General features: G+C 43.2%; 2 protein-coding genes across 3 annotated transcripts; one reads left to right on the forward strand and one right to left on the reverse strand.

The window, feature by feature from the left end:
- Positions 1-670: 670 nt before the first annotated feature.
- On the forward strand, positions 671-14,026 carry RBSN (rabenosyn, RAB effector). Of its 2 annotated transcripts, XM_058844814.1 has the most exons (13): positions 671-843; positions 1,146-1,374; positions 2,640-2,783; positions 3,837-3,937; positions 4,595-4,640; positions 4,732-4,893; positions 5,798-6,039; positions 6,466-6,621; positions 6,834-6,904; positions 8,558-8,644; positions 9,072-9,174; positions 9,583-9,657; positions 10,595-14,026. In XM_058844814.1, exons 1-13 carry the CDS (start codon positions 745-747, stop codon positions 11,678-11,680), a joined length of 2,601 nt encoding a protein of 866 aa, XP_058700797.1. In that variant the 5' UTR covers positions 671-744; the 3' UTR covers positions 11,681-14,026. The 2 variants fall into 2 exon arrangements, with proteins under 2 accessions (XP_058700797.1, XP_058700798.1); XM_058844815.1 differs by lacking the exon at positions 6,466-6,621 and having other exon boundaries at positions 673-843.
- On the reverse strand, positions 13,998-16,067 carry MRPS25 (mitochondrial ribosomal protein S25). Its single transcript, XM_058844838.1, has 4 exons — positions 15,895-16,067; positions 15,668-15,774; positions 15,248-15,335; positions 13,998-15,058 (listed from the first exon to the last, which is right to left on the reverse strand). The coding sequence occupies exons 1-4, from the start codon at positions 16,026-16,028 to the stop codon at positions 14,872-14,874; spliced, it is 516 nt and encodes a 171-aa protein (XP_058700821.1). The 5' UTR covers positions 16,029-16,067; the 3' UTR covers positions 13,998-14,871.
- Positions 16,068-16,300: the final 233 nt, after the last annotated feature.

Here is a 16,300-nt window from a genome sequence, read left to right on the forward strand (position 1 = left end):
ATAGCTCTGCGCTCGGCAGCCTCGAGCCCCGGTACTCCGCTTCAGCCCCCAACCTCCATCGATAGCTCTGCGCTCGGCAGCCTCGAGCCCCGGTACTCCGCCTCAGCCCCCAACCTCCATCGATAGCTCTGCGCTCGGCAGCCTCGAGCCCCGGTACTCCGCCTCAGCCCCCAACCTCCATCGATAGCTCTGCGCTCGGCAGCCTCGAGCCCCGGTACTCCGCTTCAGCCCCCAACCTCCATCGATAGCTCTGCGCTCGGCAGCCTCGACCCCCGGTACTCCGCCTCAGCCCCCAACCTCCATCGATAGCTCTGCGCTCGGCAGCCTCGAGCCCCGGTACTCCGCCTCAGCCCCCAACCTCCATCGATAGCTCTGCGCTCGGCAGCCTCGAGCCCCGGTACTCCGCCTCAGCCCCCAACCTCCATCGATAGCTCTGCGCTCGGCAGCCTCGAGCCCCGGTACTCCGCTTCAGCCCCCAACCTCCATCGATAGCTCTGCGCTCGGCAGCCTCGACCCCCGGTACTCCGCCTCAGCCCCCAACCTCCATCGATAGCTCTGCGCTCGGCAGCCTCGAGCCCCGGTACTCCGCCTCAGCCCCCAACCTCCATCGATAGCTCTGCGCTCGGCAGCCTCGAGCCCCGGTACTCCGCTTCAGCCCCCAACCTCCATCGATAGCTCTGCGCTCGGCAGCCTCCCCGGCAGTGTCGGACGAGCCCTCCTTGTCCCCGCCCTTTCCTCTCATCCATGGCTCAGCACTCGCCCCGCCCTCAGCCGCTCCCGGCAGCCGGGCCGGGACGCGGCCGCCCTGCTTTGGAGACAGCCATCGGCCGCACGGGCGCTGAGGTGAGGCGGCCCCGGCCCTGGGCTTTTCCCCAGCCATACCTGGGCTGTGGCTGGGCCACGGCCCCTCAGGCAGGCGGGGCAGCCCTCGCCGGCCTTCCCGCTGCGGGCGGTGCGCCTTAAACCCCGCCCCTGTCCCTGCTGGCCCTCGGCCGCTGGCCTGCCGCGGGCGGGGCCTGCGCGGGGGCGCGGCAGGGCCGCGGAGAGAGCGGGCGGGGAAGCGGGGCGGGATCGCGCCCAGCCCGGGCCCTTCCCGCCCCGGTCTTGCGTCGCTGGTCGCACGGCGCCGGCCTGGTTCGTTTCAGGCAGTGCCTAATGACGATGCGGCCCCCGCATCCCTGCAGCCGGTGAGGGCAGCACACGCGGGCGCGATGGCGTCGGGCTGCCCGGCGGCCTTCGGAGACCCGACCGAAGTGCGTGAGGGCTTCCTGTGCCCGCTGTGCCTGAAGGATCTCCAGGCGTTCCGGCAGCTCCAGGCGCACTACGAGGAACAGCACCCGGGCGAAGACCGGGACGTCAGGGGGCAGCTCCGAAGTAAGGGCGGCCGTGGTAAACGCGTTCGGCTTGGCAGTGGGAGGGAGATTCCCTCTCGTATTTCGAGTGCTCCCCAGTGTCTGACAGTAATAAAATATTAATTGAAGGGACTTACAGGCGAGGCATGCCAGTTCCATTCTTCCGTAAATCTCCTTGGGACAAGCATAGTATTTACCTTCTCCCGATACTTTCCGTAAATTGATTCTAAAACAGGCGCTGAAGGACAGTGCTCTTCAAACGTCTGATTTTATGCGCGATTTTTACTCTTGACCTTTTTGGGTTTTTTGTTTGTTTTTATCTGAAAACTCGAAATTATACTGTAACCCATTGGATACCCAAGAATTACTTGAAGACTGGGAGAATATAGGGAATCTCTGTTACTTGCCAGGTTGCAGTTCATTAATTTCTTGTTTTGACAGTAAATAAAACAGTGGTTGCAATTAAAGTGTGAAGTTAGGAAAGGTTGTTGTTGGGAAGACATGGAAACGCATGTGGGCGGTGGAGCTGGCAGGAGATGCTGGGAGTGTTCCATGTCTGTTACGGATTTCCACTTTTCAGTAGCATTTGGAAAATATCTTTGAATTTTATGTAACTAAGATGCTTCCCTTTTTTACCCCCTTGGGTACACTGTCATTTTATATTGAGAGGAAAATGTTTAAAATCTGGCGATAATTCTGTGTGTTTCCTCTCTGGTTTTGTTTTAGTATGCTAGAAATGGTGGCCTGGCAGTCTTGATTTTTTTTTTTTTTCCTTGAGATAGACTCAAATTTGAAGTATTAATCAATTTTCTTGGTGAAACCCTACCCCTAACAGTGGGCTGTTTAGTACTTTAAAAATTATTTTTGTGTACAAGCACACTGAAATTTGTAGTTTGTACAATAAGACAAGGAATGTGTTGAACATCCTTGAATCTGAAGAAAATAATTGGGAATTACGAGAATTAAGATAAAACTACATGATGCCTTGTGCTGTGAGTCAGGTCCCATAGTTTAAGACGTTGCAGTTTTACAGTGAAGTCCCTCAGTAGAATGTTCTAATCTACTGTCTTGTCCTTAGGACATCATGCTGCTTTATGACAGACAACAGAGAGCATTTTGTGTCATCTGTGGTGGTCTGAACTGCATTTTGGTTCTAAGAATGTTTTGAGGATAAACTTATCAAAGAAAAAGATTTCTGCTAAAAGAGGAATATTCTATACTGACTTCACATTACAAATATTTGGTTACTACCTGATATGTTAGATAACTTGGGTTTATCTTTTTCAGATCTAGTCCAGAAGGCCAAAAGAGCAAAGAAGAAATTTCTGAAACAGGAAGATGATGACAGAACTGATTCTGGATCTCAGGAACGATATGAGTCATTCAGCTATGGTGGAGTAGATCCATACATGTGGGAGCCCCAGGAAGTAGGTAGGACAGCTAGAAAGCAATACACAGTGGGGATAACTTTTGATCTGAATTGGGAAAGTGCTACAGTATTGCTGAAGTGGCTTGGAATTGTGTCTGTGCTGGATTTGTTAGCACGGGGTTATGGTTTGCACGTTGACTTTGAGCAGCCCGTCTGCATTGGGTGAAGTGTGAGGAAAACACAGTTAATAGGGAGAAGAAAAGACATGTATAGAATCAGTACTCAAACTACCCTTCAGGTAGCTGTTTGTCATGCCATTGTGCCTGTGCTGCTGCTGAGATCTGCCTAATCTGTGTTCACCTCTGTGCAACTAGCTTCATTTTGTGACTTTACAAAACAGATAATACACCAATTAATAGCTAAGTTAGAAGTATATAAAGTCTCCAGCTTTTGGGCTACACTTATGTAGTTGTTACTTTGTATGTTTGACAAAAAGATTATCTATTGATTTAAACTTCCAGCTTTTTCCTTGGATTTGAGATGGTGATCACCTCTTGTTAAAAGGGGGCTTACTTTAAAAAAAACAATTGAAAAAACAACAAACAAACCCCACTTCTCTGAATATAAATCGACATTTTTATAATTTCAAGGATAAACTGACTGAGCCTGTAATTATAAATACTGCTATTGGCAGTTGCCTATACTGTAACTGAAATACTTTGGCTATTTTTGGAGAAGGAAGCAGCACCATCTCTTGTGGATCAAGGGAAAATTTCCACTATGGTGCTGACAGACCAGGACTGAGTCCTTTGGGCCTGCAGGGTCTGAGTTCTGTATATTACTTTACTTTTGAATTTGTAACTACTTGAGCAACAATCATAGGGTAAATATTAGCTAAGAATAAATTTAGGGAGAAGGTTTATGAACATTAGAGAAGTGAGAACTGCTTTTTGATGACAGTTGAGAAGATGAACCTTAGGGATCTTAGAGTCTTTAAAATTGAATTTGAACCTGAGAAATAAATGGAGAAAAGAAGAGACATTTGTCTTTCAAGTGGCATTTAAATCCATACAGAGTACTTGGGTGACCAGAACAACTTTCTGTTATCTCTGCAGGTGCTATGAGAAGCCATCTTTCTGAATTCAAGAAACACCGAGCAGCCAGGATTGATCACTATGTAGTTGAAGTCAATAAGTTAATAATAAGGTTAGAAAAGGTAAATTTGGTGCTTTTTAATATTCCAGCTTTCTAAACGTTTCCTGGATTTAAAAAAATTATATTTCAGTATGAAGTGTGCCCATTTATCTAGGAATATAAAGGATACTAAACTATGACTCTTTTTACACATTATCTTGAGTACTGCGCATGTTTTGGCCCTCTGCTGTGGGTATGATTTCTGGTTCTATGCACCATTTTCAAGCTGAAATTTCAAATTTAGTTTTCAAATGAAATGTGGCTACTTCCACAAGATGCTACTTCCATGCTTCAAGAACCATCTGTTCCCCTGTTTTATTTTCTCCATCTTTACTTTACTAAATTGCTCCCCAATATTTTTGTCATGATTCTTCCAGCTTCTCATTCTTCAAAATCTGCCAATAGTACACCTGCATTTTGGCTCAGATGCAGTAATGTTGGCTGCAATAAGGATTACATCCAAAATGTGCTGATTTGTACAGGTTTGACAAAACCAGTTGTTTAGCACTGGTATGAATATGGAATTAGAAAAAAATGTGAAAGTTGCATAGGTCTGGTGCAAAACCAGCTGAAACTCTCTTAAAAATGCCAGGTTTCTTTTTCTTGTTGGGCTGAGTTGTGTTGGGCTTTTTCCTTGCAAAAATGTAATTTTCTTAAATATATTGTTTATCTTCTGCAGCTTACATCATTTGACAGAGCAAACACTGAGTCAGCTAAAATAAGAGGTTAGTGTGAGCTTACTTGAGACTATTTGCCCCTATAGTTTAACCAGCTGAGGAATTAATTGAATACTTACGTGTGTATTCCTGCTCACAGCTATAGAGAAGTCTGTTGTGCCTTGGGTCAGTGATCAGGATGTTCCATTTTGCCCAGACTGTGGCAGTAAGTTCAGTATCCGAAACCGACGTCACCACTGCCGGCTTTGTGGGTCTATTATGTGCAAGAAGTGCATGGAATTTGTCAGTCTTCCTTTGGCAAGTAAGCACCATAGAGTTAATTATTTTTTTTCTTAGCTCACTTTGGGTGCATCCTGGCTTTTTGCCATTAGAAAAATATATGCTGGTAATAGTCTGCCTCCGCAGAAAACTTGCATTCAGTTTCATGCAGACACGTGTCTGTGAAACAGAATACAAGGAATGATTTCTCCTTTGTTTGTCTCTGTTCATTCTTCAGATTTGGAAGTGTTTCATAACACTGAAAAATTTACTAGAAGTAATAGTTGTAATAGTAAATAGTAAGTAAATAAATAGTAAGTAGTAAAAAAGTAGTAACTCCTGATAAATATAGCTATTATTTATTCTACTAAGTACTATAACTATGGAGCTATTAACTTTAGGAACTGCCAAGGTTCTTGACATTTAAAAATATTGTGGATATTTCCAGTTTGTCTGTGTTGTCCAAATGTTGGACCATGGGACAACAATTCATATATAGGCCTTTAAGAACCACTTTAAACTTTCATTTTTCTCATCTGGTGCACTGGAGAGGAGACTGTATTTTCTGTGGAGATAAATGACATTAACTGTGCCTTTCAGCATGATCAAGTACAATGCTGGACACGGTTATCATACCTGTTCTACACATTGTTGTGTGACTGTGCAGGCTCAAACATGAGAATGCTTCTAGGCATAAACTAAGTAGGTGATGCTTAGCAGTCTGCTCTCTAGCTAGTTTTAAATGCAGCAAGATTTTCAATGAAGACCCAAATTCTGACTTGCAGTTGTGTTTGGCGTGCAAACCTTACATGTCTTTCAGCAGACTTTCAACCTGGTTTTCTAGTACCCCCTGAATGTAAAGTTTCTGTTGAAGGGCAGTTTGTTTGTGTTGGTAAAATCTGTTGGCTTCTCCAGTTGCTGTAAAATTACCTGTGTATAATTTTTAGGCAAACTCACTAGTGCCAGCAAAGAGGCCTTGGGTTCTCATACGAGCCCGAACTCCTCCCCCAGCAGTGTCCACGGCTCCCGCCGAGGCAGCATTAGCAGCATAAGCAGCGCAAGCTCTGTTCTGGATGAGAAGGATGATGAACGAATCCGTTGTTGTCAGCACTGCAAAGACACCCTGTTGAAAAGAGAGCAACAGATTGATGAGAAAGAATACACACCAGAGATTGTGAAACTCTATGAGGTAAGTCAAACCCTGTGCTATAGTGTATATTCTGCAGTGGTCACTACTTGACTTTTGGCTTGTTACCTCATGTCTAAACTCTTACTTTATGACTTAATGCTGACTTGTGTTAGAAGAGACTTTTGGGTGTGTATACCATGTAACAAAGACATATCTGAAATGTTGGAATCAATTGCAATATAGTATTTATGGCCCACATTAACTTCATACATCTTTATAAATGCATCTTCATGCTCATCATCTGGAACAAGTTCAGACATGCAAATTTGTGAACTTATTTAGCAAGTGAATGATATGGTGTGCATTTGATTGGTGGGCTGCACTGGAACCATGGGACTCGATGTCACCACTGTTTGTCCTTACACTGATGGCAAATGCATTTTTTGAACCATCTTTATCGACATTATATTCAAATGTGCTTCGCAGCAGGTACTGATGATCACCAGATACCCTTTCAGAAGAGTCCACAAACTCCCCGCGTTAGTATTTATGGGAGTTCTTGTTGGTGCTCTTGTTGGTGAAGAGAAGTTGTCCAGGTCATCCATTCAAACAGCTTCTCGATTCAAAGTCCACCTTGCAGGGGTACAGTGAGTCTTTCTCTGTTCTTGACAATGCCATATATGTTCTGGAGGTAACTGGAGAGTCTTGTCATCCTGAATAGTTAAAGTGCCTTTCATTATGGTTAACTTTAAATCTGCACAAGCAGCATGATAATATTCATATCAGCATGTTCTTGCGTTAGTGTTTTAATGTCAATTCTTTCTTTATACATTTTGTTTTCATATTATAACAAGAAACTCCGACTCTGCATGGAGAAGGTTGACCAGAAGGCACCAGAATACGTAAGGATGGCAGAATCACTAAAGTAAGCATTGCTGGTTATGTTTTTGAATACATGTATTTTTCCTTTAAATGTGAGAAGTAGTAAGGAAGTGGTGTACTAAGGCTGCAAGAGTGTGCAAATTAAAAGAAAAATCAGTGTTTCATTATCTGTTGTCTTTTGGATGCTCTTCAAAGAAAGTAGTACTGAATTAATTATTAATGATAACATATAGAGTTGTTTGAGTTGTTAATTTTTTTAAAGGCACTTCCCAGTGAGGCACTGTTGTTACACTTTGACACATCATCTTTGCCAAAAAAGGAAGTACAAGGCTACAGTTTTTGTGTAAATGAGCCTCTTCAAAACAGCTGCAGAAGGCTGTTGCTGTCCTCAGCTGGGATGCTGTGGCTTCCAAGGTGTGCCAGCAGGAGCAGATCATGAGAACGCTTTCCATCTGTTCTGTGTAAAGCACCTTCACCTGGCAGTTATTCTGAGTGTACCTGGGTACCCTGTGCTGTAGCAGATAAGCAACATTCTCGTATTTCAGTTTTGTGCATCATTTCTTGCAGTAGTATTCTCTCACTGGGGTAACTTAAGTCTCTCCAACTCTGTCTGCAAGAGTTTGTCAGGTTATACTTTTGTCTGGCATAGTGAGAGAAATACACACATTGGTCTTTGACTAGGAAGCATTTCCTTTTGAAAAGTTAAAGTTAATAAATATTACTATACCTGTCATTTAGATCTAATGGTTGTAGAAAAAATAGTAACGAGTGTTTTTACAAAAGCACTCCTCGCAATAGGAAGAAAGAAGTACAGGAGGTGAAAAATGTGCTAGGATATTACTACTTTTTGTCATGATTTCATGAAAGATCGGGTTTTGTGGCTTGGCAGCTGGAGAAAAGTAAAAATACAGATGTGCTGGATAATGGAAGTAAATGTCAGAAAATAACAGGCTGGTTATGGGTGAAATTAAAGATTTCTGACTAGTAATGTGTCCTGGAAATTGGAATCCTATGGATAGTGAAGTTACTTTTGAGAAAGTGATTCTTATAATTTATATTTGTGATACAAAAGGGCATGGAAGCTAAAAATTCATGAAGAGTTTTCCCCACTAAGTCCTAATTCCTTCTATCAATAAAGTGGAGACTCTAGTAAAGATTGTGTCCCCCTGTGGACAGTCATTTACTGGCATCTTAAATAGTACACTCTTTTGAGCATAGTATTTTGCTTTCTGACAAATGCTAGTGGAGGTATTGTTCTTTAAAGGTATAGTTAGTTACTCAGCCAGAGATTTTTCCCACTAAGTTGCCTTGAAAAAAATCTCCACAAAATAGATACATTTGCTAAGCATGTGTCTATTTTAGATATTACTTGTAGAGTGGCATTTTGTGTTAGAATACAGTTTCTCCTAGAGTAGTAAGTCATATTATAAGTAATAATCATAATATATATAATTAAATAACTGTATTTAATCATAAATACAGTTGTCTCTTATGAAGTGTTCATGTTCACAAAATGATTATAGTTTTCCACTCCTGTCACAAAAAAAAAAAAAAGGTTTTTAAAATAGGAGCTTGAAATAAAATCATTTAGCCCTGTGGTGTTAGCAGTTCTTAACCATTGTTGGGATAACTTGTAGTGTTGTATATGTTGTTAACTGGATGCATGACTTACAGTAAAGTTCTGTTTATTCCTTAGTGCTGGGGAGACAGCCTACAACCTTGATCATGCTAATGACTTGAGGGTGGAGATTCAAAAAATGTATGAATTTATAGATGCCTTAAGGTAAAAGACTCTCTCTCCCTTTTCCCCCCAGCATGTATGTATCTCTGTTACAACTTTACTGATTATATGGATGATTAATTTGTCCGCTCAGCTGAAAACAGCATTTGAAAAGATAGATGCTGTTCCTGTACACTACCAGCTTCTGCTTTCTTCTTCAGCCTTAAAATTCATGCATTCCTTTGCAGTAGGAATAATTAAGCATAGAGGAAACAAGTAGCAGCACCATTTCGGGGGAAGGAATTGTTTGTTTGGGGTTTCTTTGTTTTTCCAAGGCTGGGAAGAGAAGGTGTTACAAATTGTAATATCCAAAACTGTTTATCTAAAAGAACATCAGAAGTTTTTGATCCAATATTGTCTCTCTGCTTTTGTGGCATTTTTCCTGATCTTGTTTTTGAACTGATGAGGCTGTACGTTTTCTGTGATTCAGTAAGAAGATTTTGAGTCTAGGCTTGCATGAAGATCCTCAACCTCATCCTAAAATACTTCAACTTCAGCGGATGATAAGATATTCAGCTACACTTTTTGTTCAGGTAAATAGAGCATATGCTGTGAGATGAATGTACATTTTAGATAGCGTTTTCTTTGTCAGGCATCCCTGTGGTTTGAAACTCTTTTGACAGGAGACTTAGTTCTTTACGTTTTCTGCATTTTCTGTAGTTCCCCTAATGACTTACGGTAGCCTTAAATAAGCTGTCTTGTACTCAGAGTAGCATTGGGCCTGGGGAACCCAAGAGCTGTGTAAGCCTTGGCTCTTCCTCTTGCTGAGGTGCAAGCCCACCCAGCGGTGTAGCTGTGGCAGACCTGCAGCAGGAACTGCAGTATAGAAGCATCTTTGATACATTTGTATGGTGTCTGCTGGTAGTATCTCTCTTCTCAAGGACTTGAAAAAAGGGCTGAATACCTTCAAGCAATACTGTAAATATTTCAATTTTTGCCAGGAAAAACTGCTTGGCCTAATGTCCCTGCCAACTAAGGATCAGTATGAAGAACTGAAGAAGAAAAGACTGCATATGGTAAGACCAGTTGGGATCTGTTATGTCTTGTATCAGACCTTCTCATAGATGCAATCTTGGGAGCTCTGTGGGTACGAGTAGTTGTGTTCAACACTGGATTTCAGTTTGTTATTTTTTCATCCATATTGTTTCATCCCCTTTTCCAGGGTTTTGCCTAGCTGCTGCTTTGTTCTTTCCAGAACAGAAGTAGGTGGGCACAGAGCTGGATACTACTAGAAAGCAGCAGGGACATGGGTGCATGGGCTGTTTCTGCTACTGTGCATGCAGAGCAAGCCCTGAAGTGTGTGTTAGTTTACACTGACTTTGAAATTGGGTTCCGGAATTCATTCACTTAAGTAGAATTTGGAAACTTCGGAATTCATTCACTTAAGTAGAATTTGGAAACTTGTTTTGTTGGTGGGAAAGGACATACTAGAATAAGGATGCCTCTGCAGGGAGAGAGGCTTTTTTTTCCTTTAGGAGGGAGGACATCATTAATTATAAACTAAAGCCAACTTTATCTTGAGGTATAAGTTGAGAAATAAGAATCATTCCACTCCAAAAGCCAGTGAAATCAGTGACCTTAAACACTATATGTTCTATTACAGGTATCTGCTGTAGTCATATGTAATACAATTAATGTCTAAATCAATCTAGACCACCCCTTGCACAGCTGCATTTTTTTTTCCTCTATAAAGAGAATTGCTGCTCCTACTTTGCCTCAGGTTTGTAGAGGCAGATGTCATGGGTTTTTCATCAGTATCATCACAAACTCATGGGAAGCATCTAAGGAATGGTATGAAAGTAAGAATCTTCTGCAAAGTAACCAAAATGGTACCTGATCCCTTTTATCTTCAGCCAGCAATGTCTTAAGATCAGCTAACTTGTACCTATGGATACTTAGAATTAATTTTTTCAAGCTCGTGGTGTTTTCTTACTACATGTTTTTTTTGTTTAGGTCGCTCTTGAAACACAGGGGAAACAAGAGGAAAAGGAGAAGGAGTTTATCTCCATATCTGCATCTGCAGTTAATGGTGATGAAACTTACATAAAAAAAGGAACAGTCAGAAAATCTGAAGGCTGGTTACCTACATCTAGCATTTCAAGAGAGAGCGAGAGAGCAGACCCACTTCTTCAGCAGATTGACAATATCACATCCTTTATTAAGCAAGCAAAGGCAGCTAATAGGATAGATGAGGTCCATACACTGCAAGAGAACCTGATGCAGCTTCAGGATGAATATGATCAACAGCAAACTCTGAAAGCTATTGAGCTTTCTAAAAAACAGGCAGAAGAGGAGGAGATACAGAGGGAGGAACTTCAGGTCCTCCGTGAAAAGGAGTGGGAAAGAGAGCACCATAAATTCATGTTTCAGCATTCAAGGACTTGCTCCTTAGACTTCAGAGAAGTCAAACAGCATTTGGATGTTACTTGTACCAAAGGGGACACAAGTTTTGAAACTCCTGCTGTTGAGCAGCTGCCAGCTAAAGAGCACTTGACCTTCACACTCAAACCTCAGAATGTCCCACAGTGTGACAAAGACCAGGATCAGCCAGCCTGTCTAAACCCCTTTGAGGATGAAGCAGATACCCCTCAGGTGGAGGAAGATCCCAGTAACCCATTTGCCAAAGACATATCTCCAGTGGTTTCTTTGTCTAACACAGCTCAGCAAAGTGATAAAAAAGAATATAATCCATTTGAAAGTGAGGAGGAGGATGAACAAAGTAATGGAGCACCTGGCAGTACTTCAAACCCCTTTGAAGAGGATGAAAATCCATTTGAAAAGCCTGGGAGCAGTTGGAATCCAGGGAATCCATTTGAAGAGGGATCCTCTATCAATCCCTTTGAAGTGGAGGATGGCAGTGAGATCTCTGGAGAGGAGGCTATAGAGGAAGAGCTACTTCTCCAACAGATAGATAATATTAAAGCTTATATATTTGATGCCAAACACAGCGGACGACTGGATGAGGTGGAGGTACTGACAGAGAACTTAAAGGAACTGAAGTACACATTAGCAAAGCAGAAGGAGAAAGCTAACTGCTGAAGCAGCAAATGGGCTGTGTAATAATTCAGTCTGCTGTTAAATATGGGAAGGTAAAGCAGATACTTACAGACAGGAGTACAGATGACACAAGGGAATTGGGAGAATCCTGACTTTAAAGCACTTTCATTTAGACATTGCCACTACTACGCAGTCTTGAAGAAAGGATTACTGAGAAATGCTGCTGGTCTCAAAAGCTTAGAGTAAGAAATTTTAAAATAACTTTTGACAGCACTTTTATTGCTAACTGGTCTTATGGAATGCTTATTTTGGTCCAGGGGTTAGGTGCTAATACGGAACTATGATGTGGAAGTGGTTGGAATGTTGGTTTGCCCTCTTTCCCGCTCTCTGCTGTAGTGTTGGCCTTTCAAGTGTGGCTTTGACTAAAAAGAGATGAAAACTTCTAAAACTTCTTATACTCGCCTTACCCAGGGTAGTTGAACTACTAATGGTGTTCTGGCAATGTGCTGTTAAAGAGCTGCTGTGATTCTCCGGGGTGCTGACTGTACAGGCTCGAAGATCAAGTTTATGCAATGGTAATAAATACATAAAAGGGATCTTAAGACTGAGAAGAACTTTCTGGCTGATCTTTGTATGAGTGACTTTTTAGTGTCTATATGAAGATTCTCAAGTAAGATCTGGATGCTTCTTTTCATCACTGCTGGTTTCCCATTTGCTCTGAGCGCAAACCATGGTGTCATAGTGTCATGCTGGCTGCAGACCTGCTCACGTGGGAGCAAGCATTTGCTCATTTTCAGGGAAAAGAGATCAGGCCAGCACCACTTCTAACTGTAATATAAAGGGTGAACCTCCAGTTGCTAATTACATTATGGAATCTACACATTCCTTTAAATCCTCTGTCACAGAATGATCACGTTTGTTGTGAGTCTGGAACACTTTCTTGTAGCACCCAAGCAACAAAAAAATTTGTTTATCATGGAAAGCTGAGATGCCACTGGAATTTTGTGAAAGCTGGGAGACAAAGTCTGTGGCTGCAATAGTGCCAAATGGCAATTCTCTCTCATTTTAGATTCCCCTCAGTTTTTATCAGAATCAGGCATACCTGTTTCAAATAAGGAACTTCAGATTGAAGACCTTTTGTTATCCTGTGGCCTGGAGGATGACCAGGTGACAGCTAGTGCTTGTGATGTGGGATGGCCAACAGCTGGGCAAATGCAGGGTTTTTGAAAAAGATGGAATCTGAACTGCTTTGATTTTTATCTTTGAGAGGCACAGGCCCATCAGCAGGCATCAGTTTGCAGTCAGTGGTGGTGGTGAGTTAATCTTAAAGGATTTCTTTGTTTAAGGCTGAAATAGGGGAAAATCAGGCAGATCACACTGTATAGCACTAACAGTAGTGGGCTTACTCAGAAGTGTGAAGTTCTGTGTAATGGGATGTATCTTTTAATTAGGTCTCTGATATTGGCATAGCTGTAACCCCAGCACTGCTTAAGATTTTGGAGACAAGTAACTCTGTTACCTAAAGAGCAGGTACTCTTGTTCCTAGCCGTATGTGGAGGTAGGGGCTTGTAGAACTGTTAAAAAGACCAAACCACCTATATCTCACTTAATACCACTAGTAGGGGTTTGAAGTAACTCAGACCAGCCAGTCAGGGATACCTGATGGTCTGTCTGATGTAGCCTGAATCTGGAGTTGAAAGGTGTGCAGAAGAGGTTGGCTTAAGACCATGAAGTTCTTATATTTTATTAGAGCTGACTGAGTCCCCAGGTGTTATTCTGCACCAAGAACAGAGGATTCTGAAAAGTCTTGACAGAACATGCTTGGCATCAGATTCATGAAGGTAGCAAAAACTGTTGAAAGCTAAACAGAATCCCTGGAATTATTTAAGCGAGATAGGATAAGGCAGTTATTTAGGACAGACTTGGTTGCTAGTCAGGATTGCTTCCTGCACTCTAACCTAATGCTTTTTTAGGTATCAGCATGAAAAAATGTTTCAGTGGCTTCAGCTTTCACATTAAAAAATGCTTTTTTTCCTTGTTGCAACTATCCTGCAACTTGTTTATATTTTCTGGCTAACACACTAATAACTATTCTTATTGTATATGTAATGTATTATTTTTACAAGCAAGTAACACTAGCATACCTCATGATCTGTGTCAGTGTTAAATGTGATAGACTAGACAGCTAATACTAAAATCATCTGCAAAGTGAAGACCTTTGCTGGTATATGGACTGCTGTGAGGCTTGCAAGGCACAAGGGAATGAAGATGGCTTAAGCATAAAGCTCAATAACTAATTAGCATTGACTTTTGTTACAATTGCATGCACTACTCAGTATGAAAATTTTGTAAAAAGAGATGAAATAAAACAACATGTTTATTTTGTGTTGTGTTTGTCCTTGACAATTTGTACAGGATGCTTGAATCAGTATGAAATTTTGTATTCAAACATGAGTTCAAAAATGCTGCAATACAGTTCTACAGTGACTTGTACATACAAGCCTGACATAAAGGTCTGTACAGGAGAGTACAGTTAATCACGTTTATACATATTACAGGTATGGTGTAATTGTTTGGTGAGGCAGAAGCTGTGATGATTCAGAAGGAGTTTTCTTGATAACTGTAAAACCTACCTTTCATATACCAATTTTTCCATTCTTTCCTGCTGATGCTCCTGACTTGATCTGTGCTTCTCAGAGCTGCAGTATCAACTACAAAAGTTGTATCTTGCTGGAAATGGAACTCTGAGCTGATTCTGATTAGTAACTATGTAAATTAGAAAAATTCAATTGACTGGAGTTGTATTACCATTTGGCTGTCTGTGGTTAGTACCATATGGACTTTTGCACCACTTTCTAGAAATTACGGAATTCTGCACTGCTAAGATTTAACTTTTTAGTCTAGCCTGTCTATCCCAAAGAAAACATGATCTTGGTTTTGCCATAACCGGTTACCTGCAGGCATAAATAAGAAATAAGACTCTAGTAATTTCGTTTTTCAGTGTTGACTGCAATACGTTGTAGAACCACAGCTTTTTTTGGTGCCAGTTTTAACTTTTATTTATTTTTCACTTATTCTAGTTGTAGCTGTAAGAAGGCTTATAAGGCAGTTGTCTGTATTGAATAAACTTGCTTGTTCCTGTTCCCAGGAACTGGTGGTTCTTGTCTCTCACTGAAGCACCTTCATTTTCTAGCCCTGAGGAAAAACAGCTGCATGACTTGAGATCTTGAGGCTCATGCCTCATTCTTCATAGCAGGTTTGTATTTTCCCCTCATCTCTTTGGGCAACGGTACAAAAGCAGGGCAGGGAACTTGGCCTTCAATCTCACACATGCATTCTCGCAGATGATACTTCTTGGGCCCAAAGTTTGCTGGATGTGATAGTTTTTTCTTTTCTCTTTCTTCTTTTTCAAGCATTTCTCTAGAAAAGAGATCCGTTTGTTACTATCAGAAGTCTGAATTGCAATACTTCCTCTCCCTTCCTTGGGCCTAGAAAGACGGATTTACAGTTCCTACCTTGACAACTTTACCTCGCTCGTGTCAGTTTGGTCTGGGAAAAGTTTGTATTATGTATACTAGATGATACGTTAGCTTACCATGTGCTACTTACTTGCTTTTCCCCAGGATTTTTTTAACGTGCTCTGTTATCTCTTTGTTGGTTTTATCTTCCACGTCAACCAAAACTTGTTCTCCGTTGTCTGTCAACAAAAATTCGTAATAATGTACCAAATTATACCACTTCCCCCTGCCGTTTACAGAGGCTTTAAACGCGCACGAATGAAGGATCTGCTTCCCTTCTGCAGTTAATGCGCACTGCAATGTTTTACGTGGAAAAGCAAAATCTCCATGCGGGTGAGTCTAGGGGAGCTGCTAACGGCTAAAGCTATTTTCCGATCAAGCAGCTTCTTTCCCCGCTGCAGCCGAGGCAGGGCCGAGTGAGAACGGCACAAAGGCAGCGGTGACGACGCTGCCGCTGCGACCCGGCCACTGCTCTGCGGCTGCGGCGGCCGCCGCGGCTGGCGGCACCTACCCAGGTAGAACCGGAGGAAGGGCGAGGGCGTCATGTTCCTGAACAGCATGATCTGCACCCAGGGGTTCTTGTACTGGATCTGGGGGATGTTGAAAAACACGAACTTTCTGGAAAGAAAGAGAAAACCACACAAGGGCTGGCTCGTTGTCTCCGTGGAGGGCGCGGCCCGCGCAAGCCCTGGCGTCTTTGCAGGGACGGCTCGCACTCCCGCCGCGCCCCGCGCTCACCTCGCGCCTTCGCTCAGCTCTCCTGCCGTGTTGTAGTTCACGGTCATCACCTTCACCGAGCTCTTGAACACGACGTCGCCCTGGCTGAGGTACTGCAGAGTCCGGCGCACCGGGAAGCGGCCCTTCATCGGCATCGCGGCGGCGGCCGGAAGCGGCGGCAGCGCTCCCGCGCGCCCCCTTCTGGAGGCTCCGCCGCCCGCGCTCCCGGCAGTGCCTGCCCGGTGCGCGCGCTGTGCCCGGGCACGGCGGTGTGAGGGGCCCGGCCGTGTGAGGGGCCCGGCCGTGTGAGGGGCCCCGCGGTGTGAGGGGCACGGCCGTGTGAGGGGCAGGGCGGTGTGAGGGGCACGGCCGTGTGAGGGGCCCCGCGGTGTGAGGGGCACGGCCGTGTGAGGGGCAGGGCGGTGTG

Source organism: Poecile atricapillus, chromosome 9 (genome assembly GCF_030490865.1).
Source record: "Poecile atricapillus isolate bPoeAtr1 chromosome 9, bPoeAtr1.hap1, whole genome shotgun sequence".
In the NCBI taxonomy this organism is placed as follows: domain Eukaryota; kingdom Metazoa; phylum Chordata; class Aves; order Passeriformes; family Paridae; genus Poecile; species Poecile atricapillus.

Coding starts and splice junctions, on each gene's coding strand:
- MRPS25 (XM_058844838.1), bottom strand. CDS start 16,028: ATGCCGATGAAGGGCCGCTTCCCGGTGCGCCGGACTCTGCAGTACCTC. Junction 15,336..15,667: donor CTTCCTCCGGTTCTACCTGG/GTAGGTGCCGCC, acceptor TTTTGTTGACAG/ACAACGGAGAACAAGTTTTG. Junction 15,059..15,247: donor AAAATCCTGGGGAAAAGCAA/GTAAGTAGCACA, acceptor TCTCTTTTCTAG/AGAAATGCTTGAAAAAGAAG.
- RBSN (XM_058844814.1), top strand. CDS start 745: ATGGCTCAGCACTCGCCCCGCCCTCAGCCGCTCCCGGCAGCCGGGCCG. Junction 2,784..3,836: donor GTGGGAGCCCCAGGAAGTAG/GTAGGACAGCTA, acceptor TTATCTCTGCAG/GTGCTATGAGAAGCCATCTT. Junction 6,905..8,557: donor AGGATGGCAGAATCACTAAA/GTAAGCATTGCT, acceptor TTTATTCCTTAG/TGCTGGGGAGACAGCCTACA.